The sequence below is a fragment of the Monodon monoceros genome, unplaced genomic scaffold, assembly GCF_005190385.1.
Source record: "Monodon monoceros isolate NGI ecotype Baffin Bay Population unplaced genomic scaffold, NGI_Narwhal_1 Super_Scaffold_4, whole genome shotgun sequence".
Taxonomy (NCBI): Eukaryota; Metazoa; Chordata; class Mammalia; order Artiodactyla; family Monodontidae; genus Monodon; species Monodon monoceros.
In genome coordinates, this window is record NW_021703781.1 from 82,354,150 (window position 1) to 82,371,222 (window position 17,073).

General features: G+C 40.5%; 1 protein-coding gene across 2 annotated transcripts; it reads right to left on the bottom strand.

Moving 5' to 3' along the window:
* Nucleotides 1–13: 13 nt before the first annotated feature.
* On the bottom strand, nt 14–17,050 carry CUNH10orf88 (chromosome unknown C10orf88 homolog). Of its 2 annotated transcripts, none has more exons than XM_029201163.1 (6): nt 16,183–17,050; nt 15,202–15,405; nt 14,305–14,377; nt 11,282–11,488; nt 5,070–5,524; nt 14–264 (listed from the first exon to the last, which is right to left on the bottom strand). In XM_029201163.1, exons 1-6 carry the CDS (start codon nt 16,344–16,346, stop codon nt 30–32), a joined length of 1,338 nt encoding a protein of 445 aa, XP_029056996.1. In that variant the 5' UTR covers nt 16,347–17,050; the 3' UTR covers nt 14–29. The 2 variants fall into 2 exon arrangements, with proteins under 2 accessions (XP_029056996.1, XP_029056997.1); XM_029201164.1 differs by lacking the exon at nt 16,183–17,050 and adding an exon at nt 15,503–15,603.
* Nucleotides 17,051–17,073: the final 23 nt, after the last annotated feature.

Genomic DNA, 17,073 nt, shown 5'->3' on the forward strand with positions numbered 1-17,073 from the left:
TATCTGTAGTACTTTGAACATGTTCAGCGCTATCTTTCTCCATTTGAAAGTCTTTCTCCAGAGTCATAATGTCTTAGAGGCATGCCAGAGGGTGGGGAGTTGGGACTTTGCAGCAAGTCCACTAACAAAGCAATCTTATTATCTATGTGCTCCTGGAGTTTATATATTCGCTGATCAATGTAGTCCATAAGTTTCTTTTCCATCAGTTCCATATTTTTAGAAAGAATCTTTTCCAAGTAGGAACAAATGGATTGCTCTTCCATTCTAAAAATAAATTAAAAAAATAATAATAGAGCAATTTTCCCTAATATTATAACAAAAACAACCAAACTATAGTACAATAAGCAGCCAACACACATTGCTAAAATTTGTCTCCACAACTATACTCTGTCCCCTTACAACATATTTCCAGGTTCTAAAATACATATGCAACAGGCAACCACAATCCTGAATGCCCAAAGGATTCTTACTTCTTTAAACATTTAAGCATCAATTGAAATGAGAATATAAATATGAAGATGATAGAATTTCTACCCTCAAAGAACAGGTCTTTAGATAGAAAGGGTCTTTCTGGTTTTGAGCCTCAAATCAAAAGCGATCTTACTGACTTTTTTTAAGGTCTCCATGTTTGTCTTCCAAGTGCTTCCCCAAGCAACCCTACAATTTAAACAGTTTTCTCTTTTTTCATCCAAACAACCTTACTAAAGCAGTGGAAGGACAAGGACAGTGAACTTCAGAGTGTGGTCCACAAAACCCTGGGGTCTCCACGACTTTTTCCAGGGGTTCCATGAGGTCAAAAGTATTTTTATAATAATAATAAAATATTATCTGAACATGAATCGTACAATGAATGTACAATGAATTATACAGAGGCTATACCATGTATAATGTCATTACTGTGATAACTAACAGCATGTATGGTTGTATATTCTGTTTCCTAGAATTCCTTAAGGTAGTAGGTTTATGGTACAGATAAATGGTTTTTTCAGAGGTAACTCAATTTGTTCTCAGTATTTCTACTGTGGTCTTACTAGCTATGTATGTTTATACATGCTATAATGCAACATACGAGAATACAATCCAAAGCTAATAAAGCTTTACATAAATTTAAAACAATACCGAACTTCCCTGATGGCGCAGTGTTTAAGAATCTGCCTGCCAATGTAGGGGACAGAGGTTCGATCCCTGGTCTGGGAAGAGCCCACATGACATGGAGCAACTAAGCCTGTGAGCCACAACTACTGAAGCCTGCGTGATCTAGGGCCTGCGTGCCACAACTATCGAGCCCACATGCTGCAACTACTGCAGCCCGCACACCTAGAGCCCATGCTCTGCAACAAGAGGTCACCACAGTGAGAAGCTCGCGCACCGCAACGAAGAGGAGCCCCCACTCACCGCAACTAGAGAAAGCTGGCGCACAGCAACAGAGACCCAATGCAGCCAAATAAATAAATAAAACTATACAATTCTCACTAAACTTTTTAAAAAGAAAATATGGTATTTTTTCATAAAAATGTTTATGTTACTAGGTAATGAGCTTATTGTTATTTCTAAACTAATAAATATTTTTATATAGCCTACATAAATAAAAGTTCTTTGGAGTGCTCAATTATTTTTAAGAGGGTAAAGACCAAAAAGTTTGAGAACGACTACTCTAGAATATATGAGGAGCTTTTTATTTTTCTCTTTATTTTCAAATAATTATAGATTCACAGGGGTTGTAAAGATACTATAATTCCCCAATGGTCCCAATCGTTACATCTTACCTAACTATGGTATAATATTAAAACCAGGAATTTGATGTTAGTACAGTGTGTGTGTATGACATTTTATCACATGTACACACATTCATGTAAACATCACGTTCTTGACAGAATCAAGTTCTGTCTCGATTGTAAAAACCACAGTCAAGAGACAGAACTATTCCTTAACAACAACGATCTCCCTCCTGCTACCCTTTTATTGTCACATCCACTCTCCTAATCTCCTCTATCCTTAACACTTGGTAATCACTAATACAGTCTTCATCTCTATTATTTTGAGATTATTATAATAATCTCTATTATTACACAAACAGAATCATATAGTATGTGACCTCTTGAGATTCTCTTTTGTCAATCAGCATAATGCCTTTGATAGACAACCAAGTTGTTGCATGTATCAACAGGTCATTCCTCTTTATTGCTGAGAGCATCCCATGATATGGATATACCAGGGTTAATTTAACCACTCATCTATTTTCAGACATACTGGTAGTTTTTGGCTTTTACAAATAAAGCTTCTATGAACAACTGTGTACTGGTTTTTATGTGGAAAGAAGTTTTCATTTCTCTGGGATAAACGCTCAGGAGTATGACTGCTGAGTCACATGGTAACTCTATGTTTAGCCATTAGAAACTGCCAAACTTATTTAGAGTGGCTGTACCACTTTAAATCGCCACGAGCAATGTCCGAGAGCTCCAGTTTCTCCACATCCTCATTGGTATTTGGTTTTGTTACCATTTTTAAACTTTTTATTTTAGCCATTCTGTGTAGTGGTTTCTTGTGGTTTTCATGTGTGTTTCCTTAATAGCCATGAGGTCAACAGCACTTCTATTCATGTGCTTATTTGCTTTTTGTACATTCTCTCTGGTATAATATCTCTTTATGTCTTTTGCCCATGTTCTAATTGGATTTTTTTAATGTTGAGTTTTGAGAGTTCTTTCTATATTTTCGATATAAGTCATTTGTTGGATATGTATTTGCAAATATTTTCCCTCACTCTGTAATTTGTATTTTATTCCTCTTAACAGAGAAGAGCAAAAGTTTTACATTTTCATGGCATCTAATATATCAAATTTTTGATTACCCTGCTTTTGGTGTCATATCTAAGAAGTCTTGTCTTGTCTTAGGTCTCCAAAGATTGTTTCCTATGTATTATTAGAAAAAATTTATAGCTTTATGTTTTACATTTAAGTCTATGGTCCATTTTGAGCTAATTTTTATATAAGGTATGAGGTTTGGGTCATGGTTCACTTTTTGCCCTTCAGATATCCAATTGCTCCATCACCATGTGTTAAAAAGACTATTCTTCCTTTATTGAATTGCTGTTGCACCTTTGTCAAAAATCAGTTGAGCATATTTTTGTGGGTCTATTTCTGAGCCCTCCATTATGTTCCATTGACCTATGTGTCTGTCCCTCTGCCATCACTACATCATCTTGAATACTCTAACTACATAAGACTCGACACTGGGAAGAGTGATTCCTCCCACTTCATTCTTCTTTTTCAAAGTTGTTTTAGCTATTCTACCTCTTTTGTTTTTCATATAATTTTCAAAATGATCCTGCTTATGTCTGCCAAATATTGTGGTGGGATTTCAATATGCATAATATTAAGCCTGCATATCAATAGGGAGAACTGACAACTTTACTATGTTAGAAATTGAATTGGTAATTTAACAGTTTCCAGGAAAGAAATAACCAGGCCCAGCTGCTTTCCTTAGAGACGTCTACCAAACATCTTAAGAAGAGATAACACCAATTTTACACAATCTCTTCTAAGATGTAGAACTCATCTTATGAGGCCAGTATTACCCTCATGAAACCGGACAAAGACAGTACAAGAAAAATACAGACCAGTATCTGTAATGAATTAGATGCAAGAATACTCAACAAAATATTAGCAGATCAGATCCAGCATTGTGTAAAAAAGAATTACAGCCCAAAACCAAGTGGGATTTATTCTAGGTATACAAGGCAGGTTCCGTTTTTGAAATTAATGTAATTCCCCATATGAACAGACTACAGAAGAAAATTCATGATCATATGAATGGCCATAGGAAAAATATTTGACAAAATCCTATACCCATCTATGATGAAAGAAACTCCCAGGTAACTAGGAACGAAGGAACACTAAGCCTCACAGTCCCTGAGCAATCTGACTTCTTTCCACCTTTTACAGTCTTTGTATGTTTGCTGGATTATGTCCAGGGATTTTATTGGTAAAGTGGGGGATCTGAGAGAAATGGGGACATTCCACCTCAGCTGGACACAGGAGCAGTTTTTAAATCTGTTTAGGTTTTTTTTTTTTCCTTTGGGTTTTATTGTTTGTTTGCTTTGTTTTACTGTATCACAAGTTAACATTGATTAGACTATCAACAACTAAAGACTGGAACGTCCCTGGTGGTCCAGTGGTTAAGACTCCGCGCTTCCAGTGCAGGGGCACGGGTTCAATCCCTTGTCGGGAGACTAAGAACTAAGATCCCGCATGCCACGCAGCACGGCCAAAACAAAAAAACAACAAAAAAAACCAATTAAAGACTATTGTTATCTTTCCTTATCCTTCCCAAATAAGAACCACTTGTTCAATAACGTCAACTCCTCAAATTGAATGCTACTGGAGACATTAAGAAAGTTTCAACCAATACAACTCCCTCATTTTACATGGGAAAAAAGGCTAAGCCAAAAGATTTAAACAGTAAAGCAATAGTTAAGCTAGAACTACGATTAGAGTCCTGAATTCCAATCTAGCGCAAAATTTGGACACATTACATCTATATAAAGGATGGGGAACATACTAAACACTTAGCCACCCCTCAAGCAAAGCAGGACTGGAAAAAGTTGGAATTATGAGATCAGGGGATAAGGGCCTGTACACTAGAAATAATTCAGAGCTGAAAAATGTTTGGATGACTCCGAAATTAGCCTAGGTCACACACGATCTACAGAGGAAATCTGCTACAATGGCTCACTTCATACAATCAGGCAAAAAATGTACATATCATGGTCACCACAGCTCCTCTCCATTCATGCAGACAACTCTCTACTCTGACCCTATCTGCTGCTTGTACCCCTTCCATCAGATGCCTGAGAAGTGCTCGGCACCTCCAGTTTTACCCACTTCTTTCAAAGCAATCCATCCTAGTCTGCTGAGTATTTCTTTCCTATGTGTTAATGGTGAAATGTAAAAGCTCCTAAAATCCTCTCTGGAAACATTTTCAGGCAGTAGTTATTGAAACAAACCTGTTTTCCTCCACCTGCCTCCCCCCTCCTGCCCCCAATCTAAACCACACTTGTCTTAGATACTCACGCAACACCAACAGTGCCTTCGCCGGGCTTGGTGATGCTTTCCTGCCACTTGGTGTTGGGTCCCACACGGAGATGGTTCACTTGACTACACAGATTCTGCAGAACAGGCAGCAACTCAGAGTTAGGTATATGTGAGTTGTCACTTGCTTTCTTTGGTAACAAAGAAGATACTGCATTCTTAAGATCATTCTCAGGAAGAGAATGGTTTTGTGGCACAATTTTACACTCTTGGAGGCTTGTCATATTTCCTCCACCAGCTGGCTGCGTACTTTTATCAATGTAAGCTTTTAAGTCTTCAGCCACGTTTCCAGATGTCAATCCAGTCCTGGAGGGGAAAGGTGTGGGGGATGACTTGTCGAAGGCCCCTGAAACAGATGGTGATTGCAGGCCGGTCATGTGCTTGAATCCAGTGCTTCCCAAAGCTGACTGAAGCTGCTGTCCGATGGGAATACAATTCTAAGCAAGGTAGATAAGAAAATGTTATTATTGACATGAGTGATAATGACAGGTAACCTCTGGAGTAACTCAGAGTCAGGCAACCTGCCTACTTTCATTTGATGCCCAGAACTTTCACATGGAGTAGGCTATAGCTACCATCCCAATATCAAGTTAGGAAACCAAGACTAAAGTTAACTTGGCCAAGGTAACACAACTAGTCGGTGGCAGAAGCAGGACTGGAACCCAGGCCACCGAACTCCAGAGTCAGGACTTCTAATCGTTTCAGTAGTTTTGCTAAGGAAAATATTCAAATAAATACAAGCATACTTAGTAAATTTGCACGGGCTTATTTTAATGTTTCCACTACAAAGGCCTCCTTAATATATGGTAAGAATGTAGTATTGTCAGCTGAGTCACAGTAATTGATAATTTCATAGAATTCAGAGCCATCTGCCCAGCGTCACACATGGTAAGCCAACCTAAGGACATGCAACTTATTTTCACTGCAAGACAGACCAGATAGTTACATATTTAAAGTACGATGTTATATGAGTACTTCTGTGACATTTTCAATGACTAAAACGACCTACCTTTTGGCTAAGTCTGCCTTAATAATTTGTAGGGTAATGATTATGTTTTGTGGCCTCAACTCAACCGGCTATGCTATATTATTTCCTGAGAAGACTCAGGCTCACCTTTGAGAGCAGGTTGCACTGTCTCCTACACAGGGCCATGCTCTTGCTATGCTCTTCAATTTTTCCACAAGAGAAAAGCAAAACTACCTCTAGCCTATCTGTTAAGTTATACACCTCCATCCTAAATTCTAAACACAGAACTGTACTAGGGATTCTTATAAGGGATATCATCTCATACTTAATGTTGCTCAGTATCTAGTGAGAGAGACTGAGAAAATTACACAAGATTAGGTGAAGACCCTCAGTCCATATATTTTCTGGATATTCTAAAAAATGATTTTTGGATTAAGCCAGCCCCAAACTCATTCATTCAAGAAATATTCACCACAAATCTACTCTGTGTTAGGTACTGTCTCAGTCACTGGTAATAAGCCAGTGAACAAAACAAATGAAAATTGCTGATCTGTGGACACTACAATCTAGGGAGCAGGGAGAGACAAACAACAAAGAAAAAAAGAAAGAAAGACAATACATCCTGTGAATAGAGATGGTGATAAATACTTTAGGGAAAATATAGCAGGATAGGGGAATGACGGGAGCAGGGACGTTGGTAGGGTGGGAACAACAAAGGCCCCACGGAACTTCTACTGAACTGCCTGTTGGAGAAACTCTGTAAAGAAATCTTACCTTCTTCTATTGAATGCAAGTTTTGAAAAAATCTTAAATTATTCCTAAAAATGAGGATTACATACAACTATATTTACAAAATTTAAAAATTAGACAACTCTCCTTAGGTGAAAAGGAGCTTTACTCAGTCATAAAGGAAAAACTCAATTATTTTTGGCAGTGGCAAAATTCTGGTACTGCAAAAAAACTTTATGATAGAAAATTGAAAATTCTACAAAACAGCAATCACATAAATAGTGGAATCAATGTCAAAATCGTACACGAAAATTAATTTGGCAGAAATTATAATTTAAAAATCCAAATGCAATTAAGACATATGCTATATGAGTTTTTCTATTTTGATATACAGTAATATTATAATAAATTCACTGATTATAAAAATTAGTCATAGTTTTCTCAGATAAAAGCTCTTACGGTGATTATTTTTCACTTTGAATTAAATGTTAAGAAATTCACAGGTTAATCTATATGGCAGTGCAGTAAATGACCCAACCTTAGTTGCTGATGACTATTCTTCTGCTCCTTTTGTTTGACTTTATTCAATTCTTAATTTTCTTGAGCTGTCGTATGTTGTCTTGCAAGGCACCTCAAACCCTTTTAAAAGTAGGCAGAAGAATATGTATAAAATAATTCATACGTACTTACTGTTTAGGGTCCGTGTCATATTTTATGTGAAAAAAAAAATTACAGAGCAGCCTAAAAAGACATGAAAGCATTTATGTAGAATTGTGTCCACATACTTGTACATGAGTATACTTAATTTCATATATGTACACACAGACACCCGGATTTTTGAAAAACTGTTTCTCTCTGAACATCTTGTAGGATTTCTCAAGACACTGTCTTTAACTTTTTTAATTATAAAGAATTTGAACAAGTTTCACCTTGAAAATGCAAGAAAAAAGATCTTTTTACTTTTTTAAGATGAAAAAGGTAAACAGTGAAAACCTTGAATAACTGAATATATTTTCTTTGAGAAAGTCGGGCACAGCTTTCCCTCAGATAACATTAAATGACAACTATGCCAGGCACTTTGATTCAGAATTCCTACTCAATTATTCTAAATTGCTAAAGCAAAAACAAATGAAAGTCAGCACATGTGAACTTCAAATACAAGGAAAGAAGAAATCACTTTAAGAAACATTCCAGGAAACAAGGAACCACAAGGCAAAGGTGAAGCAGGGAGTCTAGAAAGCTGCTCCCCAGGTCCTTTCTTTCCTCATCAGGACAGGCCCTGCCCCAATTAACATATGAAGGTCCCAGACAGTGTGGGTTTGCACCTCTTCCATAGAAGGAGAGGTTCTGATCATGAGACATCCCTACTTTATGCTCAACAAATAGTCACAGAGCTTATATGACACTTTCCAGGAAGACGTTCCATGGATTCCTTGTTTGTGGACAAAAGCAATCCTAGAGAACCAGGTATATCCTGTGAGAATCATTCATAATATAGCCTCCCCACGAGAAAGAAGACTTTTATTAGCATGTTTAAAAGACGATTTAACAGGATCACCTTCTTTCTTCCCCAGGGGGTTTCCCAAATGTCCCCATAGATAATGATTTAGCACGTGTGTTGGGGGGTTACAACACACGTGCTGTTGGTTGGAGGACTTGTGTTTCTATATGATAGAAAATGCGACAAGGACACACACCAAGCTTGGGAATAGGATGAGAGTTGGGAGAGCCCTCTTACAACAGACCTTATGTACTTGTGAGTGGACGGAAATTCATAGCAAAGAAAATGTATTAGTTTGGGAATGCAACAAAAAACCCTAAAAACATGGGCAAAACCCCCACAAACTACTATTCACGTCATTTCTTTTCCAAAGTCAAGGTTTTAAAACATAAAAATCAGTCCATGAACTGATTTTACTTAATTCATTAACCCTCTCTAATGTTTCCAAAATTTTCCACACACAAAAAATTCCTTCTGTTTTTAAATGTTTAATCTCTATGTCCACTGGATCCTTCCCCTCAAACATCTGTTCTTAAAATATGCTATGCATAAGACTCATCTGGCATTGCCTGTATAAGAGGGTGAGTCCTGGATCACAACCTCAGTGTTTCAGGTCACTGGTGAGGGCCAGGATTCTGCACTTTATAAACATTCCAAGGGATTCTGATACCAGCAGGTTCCTTATCCCTATCATTCTTGAAACAACCCACTTTACCCTGGCTACCTCCACATTCTAACTACCCATTTACTATCTAATCCCTCAAAATCTGGTTTCCATCTCATCACTATTCAAACTGACCCCCTGAAGATCTCCAAGGAGTATTTAGTTGATAATCCAAAGGGCATATATATTATATAAAATTTACTCGGAGCCATAAACTAGACAGACAGGTCCTCTTTGCACAAAGCTTATATCTTAATGAGATACACAGAACAACACATAAACAAAAACAGGCAAGAAAGCGCTGATGAAAATATATGATACACATTTGGAGGAAAAGGCTAATATTTTAATCAGGGTGGTTAGGGAAGGTGTCATTCAAGATGGAACGTTTAAGATGAGGTTGAAATAGCAAGAAAAAGGCAGACTTGCTAAGACCAGGAAGAGAGGATTCTGGCCAAAGAGAACAGTTAAGAGGGCAAAGGTCCTGGGGTGGGAGCACGTCTGGATGTTTGTGGAATACCCACATCAGAATGTCTAGAGCAAGGCATCTAAGGAGATGCAGCAGGAGATGAGGCTGAGGAGGTAACGAGGGCCCAGATCTCAGATGAGAGCGTAAGGAACCTGGATTAGTTCTGAGTGTCAAGGGAAGCAGTCAGGGGGCTTGACACAGGGGACGTGGAGTCCGATGAGGTCATGCTGGCTGCACTGTGGAGAGGGAGCGTGGTGCAGGAGGACCAGCTAGGAGCCTCCTGAGGTATGGAGGTGAGATGCTAGTGCCAGAGCAAGGAGAGTACGGACGCTGTTCATTTCACAGCTCTCCTTTCCATGCTTTCCAAGATCATCAGCAACCCTCCTGCTCTCCTGTGTCTGCCTGTCGATCCAACGATCCTCGTCCTAAATTAATATTGGCAAATCTCACAAAAGTTACGCAAGCTTTTAAACTCATATTATTGGTTTTCACTTTCATCCTATGATCTTACCAGTATTATCGTTTAGATTGTAAACACGAAGAAATTTATCCTCAAAAAGAGGAAGTGATGCCAAATAACACAGAACTAAGAGCTTTGAATTCAGGTCTCCTGACATCAGATCTCTTGCGACTCTTAAGCACTGCTGTGTCCTGCTCTTCTGGTTCCCTTTTCCTCTCCCCGTATTCTTAGCAAACGCACCTACTCTCCCAGGGTCTTCCTTCCTGGCTCCGGTCTCTCCCCTCACCCACTTCCCCATCATCTACTAGGCATGCTCCTCCCAAACCTCCCTCCACTCCACCAGCCCCACCTGTGTTTCCATAGCCTCACTTCATCATCCCAGGGCATGTGTTATTCACACCTAAAACTCAACACTCCCAAATTAAACTCCTTTCCCCCAAGTTGCTTCCCCCCTTGGGTTCCATGTATATTATGGTAACACCATTTTCAAAACTTTAGTTTCACGTTTGATTCTGTTTTTCTCCCACAGAACCCATATTAAGTTAGTTGTCAAGTCCCAATGGCCCCACTGTTGTAGCATCTCACAATCCAGCATCAGGTTACTCCTTCCAAGTTTAGACTCTCATTAACTGTCCTCTGGATGATGGAAATAACACAGAGCTGCTTTCCTTCTTGTAGCCTCACTTTCTGTTGACGCATCTTTCCTACTGACTCATCTTACACATAATAGCGGATTAAATTTATTAAAACAGAGCTAAAAAACACCCACAAACTCTATAACATCATTCAAAATCCTCTAAGATCCAGCCCCAGTCTACCTGAAACTTCCTGTCAGTTCTTCACTCCAGAGAAATGAACTTGTATGCATTTCCTAGCTACATCCTATTCCTCTAGCACTGAAGATTTAATCCATACTGTTCTCTATCTCTCAAGTTGCATCCCTCCAAATTTACTTGCCTAACCCCACCCTTCCTCTTTAAAGGCCTAGATAAAACGCTACTTCGTTTCATAAGCCTTTCCTAGCATTCCTCATCATTCCCCACTTAGATGCCCTGACTCCCCTAACAAGACTACAGAGATCCTTAACGACAGGTTATCGACTAATTCATCTTTGAATCTTCTAAAGTAACCGAAACTGTGGTATTCACTAAGAAGGGGCTAAATAAATACTTGCTGAATGAATAAATGAGTGAATTCATGTAAAATTGTGAAGTCTGTAGTAGAAATATTTTTTTGCAAGAGAGTAGGTCTACATAATGTTATTTTTAGAAAAGTTAGTAAAGCTAACAGTTAAATCAATAACAAAAGTTGAAATAAAAAGATTTATGTTTCTACATGTCCTTATAAGAAGACATCATTTAAAGAATTTTAACAGTATCTGGAAAGAAATCCATTTCTACTTACCCGTTTGTGGAAAATAACCATATTCATGAGTTGCTGAGCTCCAGATGACAACTTTGACCCCATGGACTCCATGATAGTTTGGACCCTCTCCAGGTCTATTCTTGATCCTAGTGCAGGAGCGCCCGCTGAAGAATTTGCTGAAAGTGGCCTCACGTGTACCACAACTTTACTGATGAACGCACACTGCTTTTCACCAAAGGAGAGCAGCTATTACAATACAAAAGTTCAGCGAAATTAATGATAATAAAAATAATCATCATTTAAGGTCAGTTCTTGGTAATACTGAAGAGTGAAGCATTCAAGAATCTAAAAATTAACTCCAAGTACATTTTAAAGGTTTCTCTAGAACAGTCATAGACAAAAAAAAGACTCAAGAAAACAATATAAATGCAAAAAGTCCTTTTTCAATTAAAGATTATGTGTAAATAATGTTTTACTTACTTAGTTTAGGGAATTAAAGATAAACTATACCAATCTGAGATCGTAACATACTGAAACTTGCTATAGTATTATTTAATACAAAATAAGACCGTCCAGTGTCACATGCAAAGTGTTTGTGAAATACTAAATATAAATAAGTCAGGATTTTAGAATTTAGAACTGTAGGGAATATCAATACAACCTAAGAGAGCTCAATAGTTTACACATAAAAAGAGGAGTTCAGGGTGGTTTTTTTAACTTGCAAAAGACACCCAATTAGCAAAGTTGAGTTCTGAGCTTGTTTCTTCTGGCTTCTATCCCAGTAGCTTTTCCAATGTTTTATGCTTCTTCATGTTGTCCATGCTTCTAGACCAAAAGACATTTCATGTGTGGTGTAGGACAACAAAGCAGCAAAGTGGAAAGTAAACAGCATTTAGAATCAGAGAGGCCTGTGTTCAGTGATGGCTCTGCCTGGGTGACCACGGGCAAATGCCAAACTTGAGTCAGGAGTAAAATAAGTTCACATGGTTGTTATGAGGATTATGTGTTAACATTTCCAGTACTTATCATTGAGTAAGTGCTCAAACACATGCATCAGTAACTATTACTTTTAACTTACATATACTATTGGCCCAGAAGAAGCCTTCATACAAACCCAAGGATTTCCCTAAATGAAACACTCTTTCACTCCCTGGTACTTCCACAGCACAGTTTCAAATACCATTCGCCTTCACAGACATAACAAACCCATATATCACACAAAGACACAGGCGAATACAGACCCATGATCTAAAAACTCAGTGTGGCACCAAAGATGTGACTGTCATCAACAAGTAAGTAAATACCTCATGAAATGTAAACACCCACATTCCAGCCTCCATATTATCCCTGTTCTGCTTTTTAACCCCTAAGCCTTTCTCACTAGCAAATGTAGTACCTATTTTACACACTGAGTCAACCTATTATGTGTTGCCCACTATAATATTTGTGATGTGAGGCCTTCATTCCAATTTATTTCATAACTGCCAATTCCTAAATGCCAAGTACAGTATCTGGCATCAACAGGCACTCCAGTATTTGTAGGATGAATGCATTGCCTTATTTAAATGACTTCAGAAGCTATTAGTATATACACCTAAAACAACATCTTGGGATAATCAGTTGTGTGCTCTTCTGTAAGTAATAATCAGCACAGAATTTGAGAAATTAAAAATAATCAATCCAAGAATTTTCTTCAGTTCCCTAATATTACCCATAAGGTAGGTCAAAAAAGGTGAAGGAACTTGCCCAAGGTTATTGTGTTAGTCAGCAAGAGCGCTCATTTAACAGTCAGGGCTTATGCAAAAAAGAGTGGATATATGTATAACTGATTCACTTTGCTGTACACCTGAAACTAACACAACATTGTAAATCAACTCTACTCCAATAAAAATTAAAAAAAAAATAGGGCTTTCGATTTCCAGCTCAGTACCATTTCCTTAGTAAAGTTCACCTTAATAATATTTTTCAGGCTGAAGGCACCAATCCAAACTCCTTTAACTTTGTGGTACCCATGTCTGAATCCTCCCTGATTGTGTTCTATCCTTCTAGATTTGGGGACCAAAACTGCTTGCGGTTTTCTTGGCACCTAAGTTTTAAATAAAGATAAAAAATGTTTTTAACTCAGTTTTTTAAGGCTCAAAAGTACTATACTGCTGTACTAACAACAGTACATGACATGACTAGGAAATGGAGCAGGACCCTATGGTCCTTGCCCCCCTTGTCCTCAGCCTGCCTTTGGTCTGTGGAAAAACTTTAGCCAAAGAATAAGTTTAATCAGACAAGTGAGAAACTGCAGAAACAAAGGAAAACAGTCAAAGGAGACCAAATAATAATAGTTTAGTCATTAAGCATAGTCAAGGACCTTTAGTTCCTCCTCAAGGGCTATAGATCATATTCTGAGCCACATCCTGCGAGCTGTCTTATAGATACTGGAACCCTCACTAGGTGGAGGAAGTTAACTACATGATGACCAGACTGTAGCCACGACAGAAGTTGCCACAATTCCGAGAACTGGCCTCGAGGAAAAGGGAATAAACCAACCCTGGAACTGAAGAACAATGAAGATGATGCTGGTCAGGCCACCACATGACCAATTTCAAGATGACTGTCAGAGGTGGCTGTGCTGTTTCTGCATGCAGCCCGCTCCCTCTGTCTATAAAAGCTCTTGCCCCATGATGGTCAGTGGGAGGAGTCGGCCTTCAGACAGGAGTCCGGCACCCCCAAGGCCCCACCCCTGCTGTTGCCGGCATCCAAAACAAAGCAAACTTTCCTGTCCACCAACAGTGCCTCTTTATTGGCTTTTGAGTGGCGAGCAGCTGGACACCACTTTTGGTTACAACCACAGCTAATAAATGGTCAAATTTTAACAGAAAAATGTTGACAATTTTTTAGAAAAGAATTTCTTTTTACATGTTTACTAAGTATTTCTGAACTAAAACCAGGGACCAAGTTGGACTAACTACATTACCAAACCTACAGAAAGTAAGTATATATAATAGGAAGACAACTGTAGTTTTTAAATTAGCTTAGGAATGACTAAATGACATTTAGGAATGACTTACCTTTATTTTACAAGCATGTGTGGAAGACTCCAATTTTAGATATTTTTTGTACAAAATAATCTTTTCATGTTCACTAAAAATAAAAAGGAATTAACTTATAAAAAATTTCACACACTATCACTTTTCATAGTTACATTTTAAAATAAAGGTTTCCAGGACAATATTTAAATCCTGAGATTCAGTTTTCCTTGTGAGGGATAAACAGCTGGGACTTCCTACTGAAGTGCACTGACTACAAAGACAACATTTGCCACTTACAAGCTATATGAGAAAATGAAATTAGATATCAAATGTATTCTCACGCAGCACAGAGGACACTGTAAAGCTCAATAACATACCCATTATGTCCAACATGCACGGTATATAAAACACTTCGTATTTTGATTCATATTAAGGAGAGATTAGGTCAGAATCTTTGTAAGAAATCAGAAAAAAAAATCAAGAAGTATAAAAATGGGTTAAATAAGTATACTGGTATGGCACAGTGTGGGGCTCACGCACTATGTGTAAAGAGTTTCCTACAGGAAAATGTTCAAAGTTCCAGACTGATAGACAACTAAATTTTTGGAAAACAGATCGCTGTGAGTTAAAGAAAACAGACAAGAAACACTTACCAGAACTTCATCTGATCATAGTCTTCCACTAACTAGCTATGATCTTTTACCAACTACTCTCTCTTCCACTAGCTCTCAATTTCCACGTTTATAAAAACAACTAGGCTGATCTAGACTGTCTTTAAGATCCCTAAAGGTCTAAACATTTATGTCTGCTGGTATGTTTTTATCTTCTCTCCCCTAGTATCTGGCACCAAGGTCAGAGAATCAATAAATTTCACAAAAGCTCAAGAAAATAAAACACTACTTCAGAAGAACACTTCCACACGCATACATCACAAACCTGTTATCCAGAACATTACAAACATTCTTGCCCCTACTGGTTCCACAGTACTCCTCTCCTGAGTATACTTCCATATTTCTTGCTGAACTTAAAATGCCAATAGAAACGATTTCTTCACCTCCAGGAGGGTCACATCTCAGGTAAAGGAAGCAGGGGTTTTCATCTTGGCTGTTCACGTTCCTTTTCAAAATCACCAGATCCTGGCTGAAAAGAAAATGAAGAATATTATACAGTTCTCTGAACACTGTCATTAACCCACTTAATGGGCCACAGGGGTTGACATGTTATCCTATTCATTTACATTTGCATTTGGAGTCCAAGCGCCTTGCAAAGCACTGACGAAATGCTCAATACAGAATTCCCAAGGAAATGATGCTTTAGAGGTGAGGGCTCTCCACTCTCTTTTCCCTTGACTTCTGTAATACATTCTAAGCGACCTCCTATAACTGCCTGTCCAGTTAATGAAATATATGTACTGGGCAGCTAGTGTAAATTAAAAAACAGTTCAGAAGTGGGGGTGGGGCGGGGTGCACAATGGAATAAAGGACCAAAGTGTGCCATTTTCAAAACTAAGCTGAGGAAGATTTTCGACATCTGGATTTTTTTTTAATGTCTATTTTGGTCGACAGGAGGTTTTTGTTTCGGGACAGAAAGGCGGTTCTGATCCCGACAGGGGGCCTCAGGAGCCGACGTGACGGACACAAGGGGGAAGGGGGTATAAAGCCGAGTCTTCAGGTCACCTGCCCCCCGTCCCCTGCGCCCGACGCTCACGCCGGAGTCGCCTCCTCTTTCCCGCGGGCCCGCCCCCACCCTCCCGCCACCCGGGACCTGACCCCTCGCCGTCGCCGCCCGCACAGACCCGTCACCGGCTCGGCTCCGGGTCCAGACCCTCTACCCTCACGCCCCCCGCCTCCCATCTCGGCTCCCCCAGGGGCGTGGCTGGCACCGAGCACAACCCCAGTCCCCGCCGGCCCGGCGCACCCGGTGGCAGGCGGCGCCAGCAGCTCCTCCCAGTCGGCGTCCCGGGTGCCGAGATCAGACCGGGTGAGATGGAGACTCTGGGCCAGGGCTCCGCACGCGGCATCCCAGGAAGAGGCCAGCGGCGGGCGGCGGGTCAGTGGCGGGTGTGCGGTCTCGGTCTCCATCTGGCCACCTACACGCCAGGCCAGCTCCGGAACCTCTCTTACAGCTCTTTAATTTCCGCCAGACTGAGGGACTGTAAAGGAACAGAGCGACTTCCGCCTCGTCCGGCTGCAAACCCCGGAGCCGCAGCTTCTTGCCGGGGTGGGGAGAGACCAGCTACCGTAAACGCGCATGCGCGCGACGGCCGGTTTGGGCGTAGGGTTCAAAATCTGGGGGGTGGGGGGGAGAGCTGGAGTCCGGCGCATGTGCACTGACAGCCTGTCCAGCTGCTGGGCTGTGCGCAGGCGCGATGCGGTGCGCGTGGGAACCCAGTGGTGGTTTGACGTTGGCCCCGGAGATGTCGTGTGGATGCCGGTGTCTGGACTGACCCGCATGGTCGGTCCGGTGAGGAGAGTACGTCGTGAGGTAGGTGTGGTGTCGTGGCTCTCGAGACCTGAAGGACCTCGTCCCGACCCTTGCTGTCTGTGTCGCGGACGCCGAGCCTTTCCGCGGACTGCGGTGGGGTGCGGGGGGCTGGGGACGCGCCGGCCGGGCGGTGGAGTTGGCTTTTCAGAAAGTCCTCAGCCCGCTCCGCACACGCGCTCTCTCCTCCGAGGGTGTCAGGTGGGTGCCGGTCGTTCGGCTTTAGCTGAGGAGGAGGTTGGGACGGTGTCGCCCTTGGTGTGGGGCCGGGGCGGGTGGCGTCTGAGGAAGGTCTGTGGCCCTGGCGCTTCGCCCTGTCAGGTGGCC

Coding starts and splice junctions, on each gene's coding strand:
- CUNH10orf88 (XM_029201163.1), bottom strand. CDS start 16,346: ATGGAGACCGAGACCGCACACCCGCCACTGACCCGCCGCCCGCCGCTG. Junction 5,525..11,281: donor TGGTTATTTTCCACAAACGG/GTAAGTAGAAAT, acceptor TACCTTGCTTAG/AATTGTATTCCCATCGGACA. Junction 265..5,069: donor GAAGGCACTGTTGGTGTTGC/GTGAGTATCTAA, acceptor ATTTATTTTTAG/AATGGAAGAGCAATCCATTT.